This window comes from Schistocerca nitens, chromosome 5 (genome assembly GCF_023898315.1).
Source record: "Schistocerca nitens isolate TAMUIC-IGC-003100 chromosome 5, iqSchNite1.1, whole genome shotgun sequence".
Taxonomy (NCBI): domain Eukaryota; kingdom Metazoa; phylum Arthropoda; class Insecta; order Orthoptera; family Acrididae; genus Schistocerca; species Schistocerca nitens.
In genome coordinates this window covers 521,022,216-521,035,294 of record NC_064618.1, presented here as the reverse complement: position 1 = coordinate 521,035,294, position 13,079 = coordinate 521,022,216, and the positions used below count along the sequence as shown (strand labels likewise).

At 43.8% G+C, this 13,079-nt stretch overlaps 1 protein-coding gene across 3 annotated transcripts in view; it reads right to left on the bottom strand.

The window, feature by feature from the left end:
- LOC126259303 (protein spire) overlaps nt 1–13,079 on the bottom strand; it is an 853,493-nt gene that overhangs the window by 393,155 nt on the left and 447,259 nt on the right. For all 3 annotated transcript variants that reach the window (XM_049955972.1, XM_049955974.1, XM_049955973.1), the window contains exons 4-5: nt 5,284–5,417; nt 2,023–2,217 (exon numbers count right to left, since the gene is read on the bottom strand). In XM_049955972.1, the coding sequence (XP_049811929.1) occupies nt 2,023–2,217; nt 5,284–5,417 (329 nt within the window). The remainder of the gene's footprint in view (nt 1–2,022; nt 2,218–5,283; nt 5,418–13,079) is intronic.

Sequence of the window (13,079 nt, the reverse complement as noted above, 5' to 3'; positions counted from 1 at the left end):
CTGTCTACTATCTTACTGCACTGGACTTCCTGGAGTACAACTCATTAGCTTAACAAATTAAGGGTGTTAGATACTTTTAGCGTAGTCGGTTTTACCAGTAATACTCTACCTAGTAAGTCTCATACAAAATTCTTCTCTTAACGGAACCACCCATCGATAGGACTTTACTGCCTAGCTGAATAGATTATGTTCAGATAATTTAAGTAGCAATTGTAATGTTTAGCATAACAGGTATTAGCTGGAAAAAATTACTTCAAATGCACACACTTCTGGGCGTTCAATACTGCCTTTTTACGACCATAGCTCCACAACGGTGTCCTTCGGAACTATGGGTATCTGTATAATGTTGCACGATTAGACGTCCCGTGCACTGCTCTCACCTTTGTTACCAGGTTGCTTTTCTCAACCCTGTGTCACCAAGCGATGTAGCGAAAACATAAAAAAAAACTATGAGAAAACTAAAACAAAACAAACAATTATTAGGTGACAACCAAGAAAACTATTTCAAGAACGAATTTTGACGCTGCAGCGGTGTGCACGCTGTTTCGGAACTTCCTGGAGTGCTAAATCTGTGTGTCGAATCGGGACTCGAACCCGGTCTGAGCTATCCAGTCACTACTCAAGTCATACTCTCATAGCTTTACATCCAAAAGTACCTTTTCTCCTACTTTCTGGACTTCACAAAAGTTCTCTTGCGTACACTGTAGGAATAACACTTCTGGAACAGATGAAGTTTGGAATGTAGCAATACTGGCAGATTTGAAGCTGCGAGAGCGAGACATAAGCAATGCCTGGCTAGCTCAGCCCTGTATATAGGTTCCAGGTTAGAGCTGCAGTTATTTAACATGTGGGGACATCAGAAAGTAAGTTACACATGCCCACGCGGCAACAAGTGTCTCGCACCGTCAGAAAACAGAATATTTCCTTGTTTCCTGCAGAGAGAGTTCTGCCGCGGTAAGGATAACAAGTGCATCACGGTATGGGAGTGAAATGGCGCGGCAAGTGGAAACGTACTCCAAAGTACGATCCTAGTGTACTAGAAGTCTAACTTGCACACACATTTAGCGTGAAATTCTGTCGCTGTATAGACCCGCCACCAGTCGCAGTGGAATGGTGCCAACAATTTGATCTAGGCCGCACAGACGAGGGGTGATGCTGGTAGGGAAGTCCAGATCTTGCCTAATGCAACTTCCTTCTTTTCGGCAAGCTGAAAGGAAAAATGGGAGGAAAGAGTGTTTCCAACGATTAGGATTCAGCGAGGTGACGCAGTGGTTAGCACACTGGATTCGCATTCGGAAGGACGACGGAACAAACCCACGTCCGGCCATCCTGATTTAGGGTTCCAGTGATTTCCCTAAATCGCTGCAGGCAAATGCCTGGATGGTTCCTGTGAAAAGGCACGACCGACTTCCTTCCCCATTCTTCTCTAATCCGATGGGACCGACGACATTGGTGTTTGGTTCCCTCCCCCGAATGAACCAACCAACCAACGACGAGGACGTTCACACACTGGTTCTCTATAAACAAGGAGCGGCTTTCCATCGTCGAGGGACGAACGTTTGGTAAAACGTATCGACCGGTCTTCACAGAGACTTGGTGATTATGTTGACAAATAGTGTGGCGTATTTGTGTCACTATGAAGTGTAACGTGGCATCCAATAAAAGTTACTTGGCCCTCCAGAACAATGTGTAACTTACTTTTTCAGATCCCCTCGTAGCAACCCTCAATTCTGTACACATGAAAGTGGGTACTGTGGCTAGTACTGTACCTAATTCGTAAATGGGCAACTTAGCGCTCTGCATCTCCCAGATTCAATGCAATGAGCTATCAGTCACGTAAATCATTTGTTTCAGTCTGTCTCGGTTCTACAGGAAGATAACGTAATGCTGCCTATGAGGGCCGTTACTACTTCATAGAAGTCATCATCAGATAAGAATATTTTAGAGAGGATGGAGGTTACGTCAGAGCGCGCGGCGCCTCGAGCAGAGCAAGCCAGAAGGTGGGGAGTGGTGTGTACTGACCCAGTCGGAGAAGCGCAGCATGTCGAGGTCGGTGGAGGCGGCCTCGGCCGTGGCGCGCAACTCCCGCGTGCCCTGCGAGACCTTCTCGAGGAACTGCGACAGCTCGATGGCCTCCGCGACCAGCGCGCGGCACACGGCGCGGTAGTGCTGGTCCGCCTGCTGCGCGCTCGGCGCGCCCACGTGCGAGATGCACCTCTGCAACACGACAGTACGCGCCGCCTCTGAAGTGCTGAAGGAACGATGGAATGCTGAAGGAGCGATGGAGTGCTGAAGGAGCGATGGAGTGCTGAAGGAGCGATGGAGTGCTGAAGGAGCGATGGAGTGCTGAAGGAGCGATGCACCACAAATTTGTCGTCAACCCGAAGACAATGGAAATCTAACAAACTGTATTGGGACGTTATCGGAATCACCGGCGACGACTGGAAATGTGTGCTGGACCGGTACTCGAATACGGGCTCTCCTGATTACTAGGTAGTTGCGTTAATCACTGCTCCGCCCAGCACAATGTTTACCGCAAATGTGCGGACAATTTCGGCATGCTCCCCGGCCGACCCACACTCCAACCTAGCGCCAGCTATCCGCAGCCTCGTCGATGTTCTCCAGGTTAGCTAATTTTAGTTCCCGCTGGAGATCGAAGGTATATGTGTATATTCACTGAAGTTTGTGGCTTCAGTACCCATCGAGGCGAATCAGTTATATGAATGCGTGGTGTCTGTTCTTTCAGACATGTCCGAAAGAACAGACAGCTCGCATCCATACAATTCACGTGCATGTCAGAAAGAACAGACACTGTTGACGATCCACCGCTGTACGAAATACTTCGAAATTAATTCGCTGACTGTGAATTCCTTCACGTCAGCAGTGTTATTATAGACATGTTACACGATAGTGACATGATTCGTCGCTGTCTCATTTTCAGTGTTGCGGGAATACAAGTAATGCTGCGAGCATTAGGCGATAAACTTAGTGGACTACGATGTAAGGAAGTAAGAAGTGTCCCGTATGGAAGTTTTGGTCGGTCCAGGCAGTGTGCACGGATAGCTGAAGTGCTTAAGACAACCGCTCGTGATAAGCGGGAAATCCGGGTTCTAATCCGGGTCCAGAAGAAATTTTAAAATGCTACTATTGTAGATCTATACCTGATCAATTTGATATCGAGGAATTCGCAGTGAGAGAATTAATTTACAAGAAAGGTAACAACTCATTCGTCGCTTTCTGTTGATGAATTAGCCTTTATTACCTTTCAAAGGAAAACACTTTCTTAAAATCGTGCCTCCTATGAGTATTTTTAAAGACGAGGTCAAGGAGAAAATTTCTCCGTTTGACAGGTAGGGCTTTCTTCTTGATGTAATAAAAATTCAATTATTTTCCAACACAGTTCTCTTTCAGGACATTGTATTTTTTTCCAACATTTCTCCAGTGAGCAGATTAAATAGGGAGGGAGAGGAGATTGATCAGGTGATAAAAGAGCAGGCTACGTACGAGATCTAAGGAAGGCATATTGAGAAGGGGAAAAGGAAAAAGATGCGATTGGGAAGTATGAGAAAAATAGATTGAGAGGGGAAGAGAAACCATATGGACAGGAGGAGGAGGAGGAGGAAAAGAAGAGAGATGAGAGTAAGAAGATTGGAGAAAAGTAAAGTGAATATTCAAATTGAGGAGGTAAAGGAAAAAAAAGAGAGACAAACATTCTATCAACGTTTAGAAAAATGGAGATCCCAACAGATTCCACTGAATAGGTGATACACAACTGGAAATTAGGGGACCGCTAATAACGGAAAATTGTAACTCCTGTAAACAACATCAAATAAACGTCAATGGAGTATCGATTTCGATAATTTATTATCACACGAAGATGAATATGAAAAAACTAATATTGGCAACCTTCCGCACAGTTGTCAGCCGTTAGCATACAACAATGTACTTCCTTTTATTTTCTTGCAATTGTTGTACACCGATGAGCCAAAACATTATCACCACCTATTTAATAGCGTTTTCGTCCACTGTGCAAACACAATGCAGCAGCGATTCTGCTTCGTATTGATTCTACAAGTCATTGACAGGATTCGAGAAGAATGTGGCACCACCTGTCTGCACACGAGTTATGCAATACCCGCAAATTACGAGATGATGTTTACGGACACGCACCTGGCGCCCGATGTGTTCCAGTACAGAACAGGCACATTGCTAACGATGACATTAATGTGAGTTCACTATAATGCCCCTCAAACCACTGCAGCACGATTCTGACATTGCAACACGGACAGTTATTCTGCTTGAAGATGTCATCACCGTATGGGAGACTTGAAGCATGAAGCAATGCAGGTGGTCCGTAACAATGTTCACGTAAGTCATGCTGTCATTACGCCTGCGATTACCGCCACCAGAGCCCATGGAAGCCTAACTCAATATACCCCATAGCATAAATCTGCTCTAGCCAGCCTGCATATATGGCGCGGTGCGTGTTTCATGCACCCATTCGTCTGGACGACGGCGTGTAAGGACTCAACCATCGAACTGGTGTAAGAAGACTCGACAGGCAACACGTTTCAATTGGTCGACGCTGAAAACTCAGTGATGCTGTGACCACTGCAATCATACCTGGGGATGTCGTTGGGTCAACACACGAACACGTAGAGAAGTCGCGTGATGTGGAACTCCATGTTCGACATTGGCCTTTGAACGGTGTGTTCCGAAACTCTTGTGCCTGCTGCAGCACTTTATTGTCGTCGGATCTGTCACAGATGGCTGCCTGTCACGGATTACACCGTGCGGGATCCTCAGACCTCTACGTTTTGTGATTAGACGTGGTCATCAGATACCATACGGCCAACTCGTTATTTCACCATCCTTCAACCGCTTTCCATTAGTGCTGACGACAGCAGTCAACAGGCGACCAGTTTCGCCGTTTCAGAGATTCTCGTTTCCAGCCGCAGCGCCACAGCAATGTGCCCTTTATCAAAACTGTTTATATCAGTGGATTTTCGCATTTGCAGCCCGTATCTTCGCTATAATGACTACAAATTTGCCTCTATTTCGCTTACATTCTTTCCTTATTGCGTCACATGCTCGAAACACCACGAGGAGGCATTCAACCTCGCGGTGGGCAATGGTCATGATGTTTTGGCTCATCAATGTATACTGCGGCAGTGTCAGAGACGAAGTATACATATATAAGAGTGGATTTCCGCAGAGGTCTGTAACGTTTCCACAGAGGTGTTCTGTGGTGAGATGCCAACCGTAACATGGCGGCTGCAGTACCTGTATGACGGTGGAGAGGGAGACCCGTCCGCGGTCCCCAGAGACGGCAGCGTCGACGTCGTCTTCGCTGTCAGCGGAGTCTCGCTCGATGCCTTCGTCGTCCGTCTCCTGCTGCTGCCGCTCCTGCGCGCTCTCTGCAAACAGAAACAAGCACCTCACATTAGTGGCCACACACACTTATTGTCCGTCGCCGAGCAATGGTGTACATGGTTCCACGTCGCTTCGTGCTGCGACTCACTAGCGAACACAAAATAAAGGAAAATTTAGAGGCGCACATGCTCTTGTTTCATATAAGGGGCTATCCGTTCTTTCTTGCTCTCTCTGCTCCGCCCCTAACAAGGAGAGGTCCCCAGCAGTGGGACAGATCTTTTGAAACCAAATATACGGTGACGTAGGTTAAGATCTCAGGTATTACACCCTCGAGCCATTCACCCTGACGGGCTCTCAGTTGCGAGTAATTAACGAAAAAAAATTCGGAATTTAGCGTGATACTCAATAACGTTAAAGAAGTTACATAAGGTGATTGCATGATATAATGGATAGGATAATAGCTTCACATGCAAAAGTTTGTGGGTTCGAATCTCGTCAGGCGCAGTAATTTTATTTTTATTTTTTAATATTTATCGAAATGTCTGGGATGATTACTTTTATTCTGTTAGTTGGCTTGAATGCAGTTTTTTCCAGTCCTTTGTCAAATCATTTTAATCGCCATATGAACTTTTTTATTTGTTTCATTTTCTATTTATATCATTCCTTTTCCAATCGGAATTTTTGTGAATTTGAATGTAATTATTTTTCTGTATCATAATATTCAATAATTTGAAAACATCCATCTACCAGCAAAAAACTAAAGACCAATAATCTATTTATATTGACTGTGCAGAGGTGTGAAAATGTATTTTTCGTTACCAGACGTGCAATTGTTTTTTGCATGGTAATCGCCATTCATACGTTTAAAACATAACGTAATACATACTGCAAAATAACGCAGAGGAAGATTTAAATGAAACTAGGGGTTATTAAGTACAAAGAAATTCAAACAAAATGAGAAACAGATATAATGAACGCTATAACGTGGACGAAAACCAGTGTGATAAAACAAATTTAATCCCAATTAATACAGAAAATTAAAACAAAGATTTCGAGCTGAAACAGAATGATAGGAAGAAAACTGAGAGCAAATTAAGAAACTGATATTATGATTAAAAAATGTGACGAAGGAATGGAAATAAAAAATTACATTTAAATCAATTAACTGAACTAAAATGGTAATCATAGACATTCTGATAAAGATTGCAGGCAAAGCTACTACCCTATCCATTACACCACTCAATAGGATTACTTAATGCAATTTTTTAACGCTATTGAGTGCCACACAAAATTCCAAACATTTTTTCGTCAGTTGCTCGCAAAAGAGGGCCCACCATTGTGAATGGCTGCAGCGTGTGATGCCTAGGACCTTAACCTACATTACAGTCTAGATGGGTTCAAAAAGTCGATCCGATTGCTGGGTACCGCTCCTTGTAAGATAAGAATAAGGCAAAAGGAGCAGTCCCAACTCCAAGCCATCTCCGTGGGTAATGGCACGATTGTACAACATTGTTTATTACATTTCAGTCCAACCTGTGTATCTACTACTTAGTGACACTAACCGCTTAGTTAGCGCTTTATATCACTGCTATTTGTAATCTTCATGATCGTGAAAGACCAGGAAAACGGATGTTCTACAATTCTGTTCGATACTATGGCGTTGACTCGTTGTTTATACTGTAGGGTATACATAGAGCGCAAGATAATCACAAAATCATGGCTAAATCACAAGCGTTCTTATAACATTGGGGATATAACGCTGCAGTGCAACGTGAAATAATAAAAGGGATACCTAAAACTTCGACAGTAAGGCGGGAACAAGAAAGATAATTTCTGCTAGAAGAAACCTGACTTACACAACCTGCAGGAATATCTCTAGAGGATGAGTTTGTCCCTTTAGAACTGCGAGATACAAACATTACAGTAAACAAGTCTCGCCCAAGTTTAGGCTATTCTAGTAAATTACGTAACTCGAACCAGAGGTCTTTCCAGAGGTCTTTTTGAAGGAATTTGAGTCCCACTTCTCCCGAAAGAGAATCAGATATCTCAACCTCTGTAGTATATAGTTCGGTGTAATCGTAAAACAGTACAGCGAGGTCGTCGGTCCCACCGGATTAGGGAAGGATGGGGGAGGAAGTTGGCCGTGCCCTTTTAAAGGAACCATCCCGGCATTTCCCTAAGCGATTTAAGGAAATCACGGTAAACCTAAACCTGCTGACCGGACGCACGTTTGAACCGTCGTCCTCCCCAACGTGAGTCCAGTGTGGTAAACACTGCGCGACCTCGCTCGGTAATTAACGTTTATGGATCATTAATGTGATATGTACAGCAGATATTCCGTCGACAACTGGAGGTTAACAAAAAAAACATGGTTTTTTTTTATCATGAAGTGCATCAGATCGGTAACCAAAGAATTTCCAAGAGTATAGGTTTCAGTCTAACAAATATCGCCACAAATTTTCATCTACTCGCATTGACTTTGTGTACGCAATCTAAAATACTGTATTCGTCACGGGAGCTAAATGGTTTTACGGGCGGCCTCCCTGTGGCAGTTACGGAACCTTTGACCCAGTAACAGCTGTTAAAGAAACTTACCGCGGGCCTCCTTTAGCAGACCCGAGTTGTTCCACAAACTGCAGTACCAAGGTCGCACAGAATGTCAAAACTTTCAAGATATTCAGTGTCTGAAATCATCTACAGGAGAGCGGCTGATCCTAAAGAAGCACACTGCAGTACAGTATATGGGAATATGTATAGCGCTTAGGGATCATGGGACAATGTTAACAATCTTCGCCGAAAATATTTCTGACATTATCAATGTATTTGCGCTACATCTTTCTCGAAACAGATTGCGAAGCATATGTCAGAGTCAAGATGGAAAACATCAGGGTATTGTCTTCAACTCTAGAGCTCATCGAGGAAGGCGGATTGCAGTATTTAATTCAGGAGTTAATGGTGTAACGCCGATTGTAGTATCCGATGGCACATTGCACTACCTGATTCCTAGCCGATATACACTGTTCCAAAGAACTTGGGAGACACGTGTATCAGCGTCCGGTATGCTAAATCTGTTTTTTGATACAGGCAGTACCTGTGGACTTATTGTGTGGCTTGAGATCTTCGCTTTCAGAGTAGGCAACAATTAAAATCATTCATTTTATGTACTGAAGAGTCAGGTGACCCCGCAGGAACGAATCAAGTATTTGTGTCCCAGTATTTTCTGCCGAGGTACACAGATGGCTGTTGTCATTTGTGTACGTTGTATTCAACGAGGCACTTGCAATGCGGCACCTTACTGTAGCCTAGTGCAAGTTTGATCCAAAAAGGACAGCCTTTCGGTCGTGATGGTGCAAATGCCAATGCCTCTCCCTGTGTCATACACAGCCTGTGAACACGACACGGGGAGATATCTGCTCATCTCTGTGTTCCGGCGTCGTACGGATACCGCTAGAGCCCTGCAAGACGACCTCGGAAGGGCCACTGGGCGCTCTGTGTCCGACTAGACCGTAATGAACAGGTTACGAGAAAGCACCTTACGAGACAGACGTCCTCTTCGAGTACCGCGCTTGACACGACATCGTCTTGCAGTTCGCCTTGCCGTTACCATATCAACTGGCAACAGTCACGGGATACTAGTCCAGATATCCTGACTGAAGGTGATGGCCGTGTTCGTGTGCGGAGACCCGGTATCTGCCACACATTGTCCAGGACATCGACAAATTCAGCCAGGGTCTGTAATGTTGTGCGGAAGCCTTAGTGTTTACAACCATACGGATCTTGTCGTTGTCACCTTACCGCCAGGTAGTAAACATGGAACAGATCCTGTTGGATAATGTGGTGGCTGCTCCATATGGCGGTGACCCTGAATTCCTTCTAATGCCAGGGCCTATATGGCGGACGTCAGCAGGGCTGTCTTGCGAAGCCTGGACATTGAAGTAATGGAATGGCCGCGGTGAGTCCCGACCTAAAATCCATCGTGCCTAAGTGGGACAAGCTTGACAGACATATTCGTCGTCATCCAGGTCGACCACAGACTCTCAAAGAACTCGCACGGGCTCTCATCGAAAAATGTGACCTCCGTAGACTTATTCGGAGCATACCATGTTAAGTCTCAGGCAGTAATAAATGCTTGCGGAGGGCATAAAAGTTATTGAAGCTCTGAAAGACCAATGAGAAGCACCTAGGGTGACGGGATGAACGATAGTTCCCACTCTGTATTCGGCACCAATCGTACTTTTCAGTACTTTTTTGTAAATGATCGAAGATGTAATGCTGTTATCTTGTGAACTTATATTGTGAAAGATAAAGGTACAATTAGGTAATGTATTCAGTCCTCAGTTATTACTCAATGGAATCTGGCAGACGCCCAAACTCTTGTTCCCCTAATCCTTTTGATTAATGTATGCAACGCTGCTGTCTCAAGAGTTTAGCGCAACACGCAAATCGTGCAGCTATGAATCTTTCCTACAGACGACGTTTCGATACGAGATTCCTCAGGTTAGTTATGATCCTGCAGATGGCAACAACGCTCTCTAAGATGTCGTAAAGACCTTACATAGATAAATTCTGAAAAACTTACGTAAGACTTTATTATTTAAGCGCGTGAGAAAGGAGGGATCGGTCTTGTAGCGGCATATGTTATTGCGCGACTATGTAGAGGATGCAGCACTTTCAAGCCCGCGGCGACGGTGGCGTCTTCCTAACACATATAATTACCTTTCCGGCCAACTGATGTTTCCGGCGGAGGAAGGAAAAAATCCATGTAAATAAACTACTACTTCCGTTTATAAATGTTCGCTCATTTACTTCACGCACGAAGGAACAAAAAAAAAAAAACGAAATTAAAGTGCGGCAGGCGTGTAATTTTGTCACCGATTTCGATTTAGTAGTTTGTGTTCTCTTTTGTGTGTACAGCGTAACTTGCATCAAAAATGGTTCAAATGGCTCTGAGCACTATGGGACTTAACATCTGTGGTCATCAGTCCCCTAGAACTTAGAACTACTTAAACCTAACTAACCTAAGGACATCACACACATTCATGCCCGAGGCAGGATTCGAACCTGCGACCGTAGCAGTCGCGCGTTTCCGGACTGAGCGCCTTAACCGCGAGACCACCGCGGCCGGCCGTAACTTGGAGATCAAGGGAGCACATGCGTATGTTCGTGCAAGTACCGCTTTTGTACCCCTTGATTTTGCAGTCATGGCGTGAATAATTTAGTCGGCCGTTACACCTCTCAGCGTGAGAGAATTCTGTGAATGAAGCTGATTCATTTTCAAGTCGGTCATACTTGTTCAATATCCCCTTCAACAGCACGGCGCAGATAGCAGTTCTTGCATCTGAGCTCGGAATATTGGGAAGAACAACCATGCGTGACAACGAACCATTAGCTCACTTGTGAAGGGCGTACAAAAGCTCGAACTGCTAAAGCGAATAAACATTATTTTAAAATACGAATCAGTGTCTGTTCTGCCCCCATGAATGCCATTTTTCTGTAAAACTAAGCATTTGGGTACAATCAGTCTTTTGAAGTTAACGAATCTAAAGCTTAACATATGCTTAAAACAACCTATGTTAATACATGCAGTAGCCCCTACTCACCGTCATAGTTCTCGGAAGGTAAGTTGCGATATTGTCGTACGTATCCCCTATTCGTAAAAGAAGTACAAATGCGGAGTATCAATGAAGTGACTGAAACAGAGGGGAGTGGAACAGTCTACACTTTTCACAAGAGTAATGTCTGGACAGCCTACATCATTTTTCGTATACCTGTCCTAAAGTCGTCCAGCATAAAAATCCTTAGTGATCGCTTCATCCACATCTTTGTGCCATTCAGCTGTGTTTTGATCACTTCACTGAAACCTCACGTTTAAAATTTCATGACGCATAAAGGAATAATGTACGACAACACACGAACTTATAGTTTGAGAAAAATGAATAAGTAGGTAGCGCGTGTGTCAACTTATACTATCTGAAGCAAATGTTTAGCTTTTTGCCAGATAACAAACCTTATGACTGCTGTGACTTTGCTGGTCGAAACTTCCTGTTACACGTTATTGTTTCTTCAGCGGCGCATGCTCCTGTAGTCTTTACATTCATTCACCTTCAAATATCGATAGTAAACAAATGCAGAGTTTTATAGATAGATGACCAAGGTGGGGGACGGGACACATTTGCCTTTTTTAAAGCAATTTTTATTCGCTTTTTATTCGAGTTGGTTCTTTTGACAGGCCAGATGTTAAGATTATAGCGTGTTTGAGCTGCAATTAAAATAATGACAATTCGTGACCCCTACTACATCGTTCGCATGCAGACGCTACACACTTCGTGCAATGCAAATAAAATGGACCAAGGCCGAACACTCACGCCAGATGTTCGAGGAAGCAAATTGCTATACTGACCACACTGACTGGTGCGACAGCCGGCGCCATGGATCGCCAGCTGCACGCTACGCCCGCGCACATCCCTCTATCTCTGTTACCATCAAATGTCTGTGTTCAGAGACTGCAACGACGGAAATCGCGCGCGCGCGCGCGCACGTGTGTGTGTGTGTGTGTGTGTGTGTGTGTGTGTGTGTGTGTGTGTGTGTGTGTGTGTGTGTGTGTGTGTGTGTGTGTAAAAGTATGATGAGAAACATAGAGCTGTGAATTGCTTCCCCGCTAAACACTACTCTGATGACAGTACTTTTCATTACTTTTAGATGAAGACAGGCTCGTATCACATTTTGAAGTGAGAGATTTTTCGATGTTCACAAGGTCCTCACAAGTGAACATTAGTGTAATGGCGGCGAAAACTATACCTATGTTTTGAAAAATCGAAGAAAGTGCAGTGTCAAGCGACCACAGGTCACGAAATCAGCCTGTTCACTTCGCAACAAAATATGAAAAAGCACTACAATATCAAAACCGCACGTTACACACAAAAAACGTGATATATACTCATTTCCGTCTGTAAATGCATAATAAACAGAAAAATAAAAAAATTACGTTTTGCTGCTTGCAGATGAGAAGTTGTAGATTGTGTAGCAGAATAGCTACCAACATAAATGTCCAATAGCACAATGTAAGGTATGTAAACTAATGCATACATCCATTCTTTTTGCCATTTAAGCCATAAATAGAACTTTGACATAATGTTATAAACGACACAGTGCGTCAGGTCGTTAATACCTATCTCAACTGTGAACTATGAACAAATGCTGTATAATATTTTACAACAATTATTCATTCATAATTGTAAATAATATGTACCACAGTTTCGCTAAAAGTTAATATGTAACAACAATTTTACAGTAAGAAAATAAAAAATAACCCACTGAAGATTGCACAAAATGTGCTGAAACATGTCGGGGTAAAACAAAACAGGCATAAGGCGGAATTCCTCGTCCTATTTTCATAGGAAGCACGGACATAACAAGAAGAACTGCAACACCACAAGGTTATTAGAATATAGTGTGTTACCATCACTACGGAGCTATTAGCTGTGGCGTTTATTGAGAGACTGTTTTTCAGCATTGTACAATTTTCTTATATTGTGGTAATTTTAGTTAGATCCAACACCTCACTGTCAGCCGACAATCTGTGTATAACCGGAAACTGCATAAGACATCTGACTGCTCAACAACGAGAGTGATGATGATACGAATAACTTCTGTACTTATTGCTAGTCTCTTTCGATGTAGGACCCACTTGAAGCGAAGAAACGAAT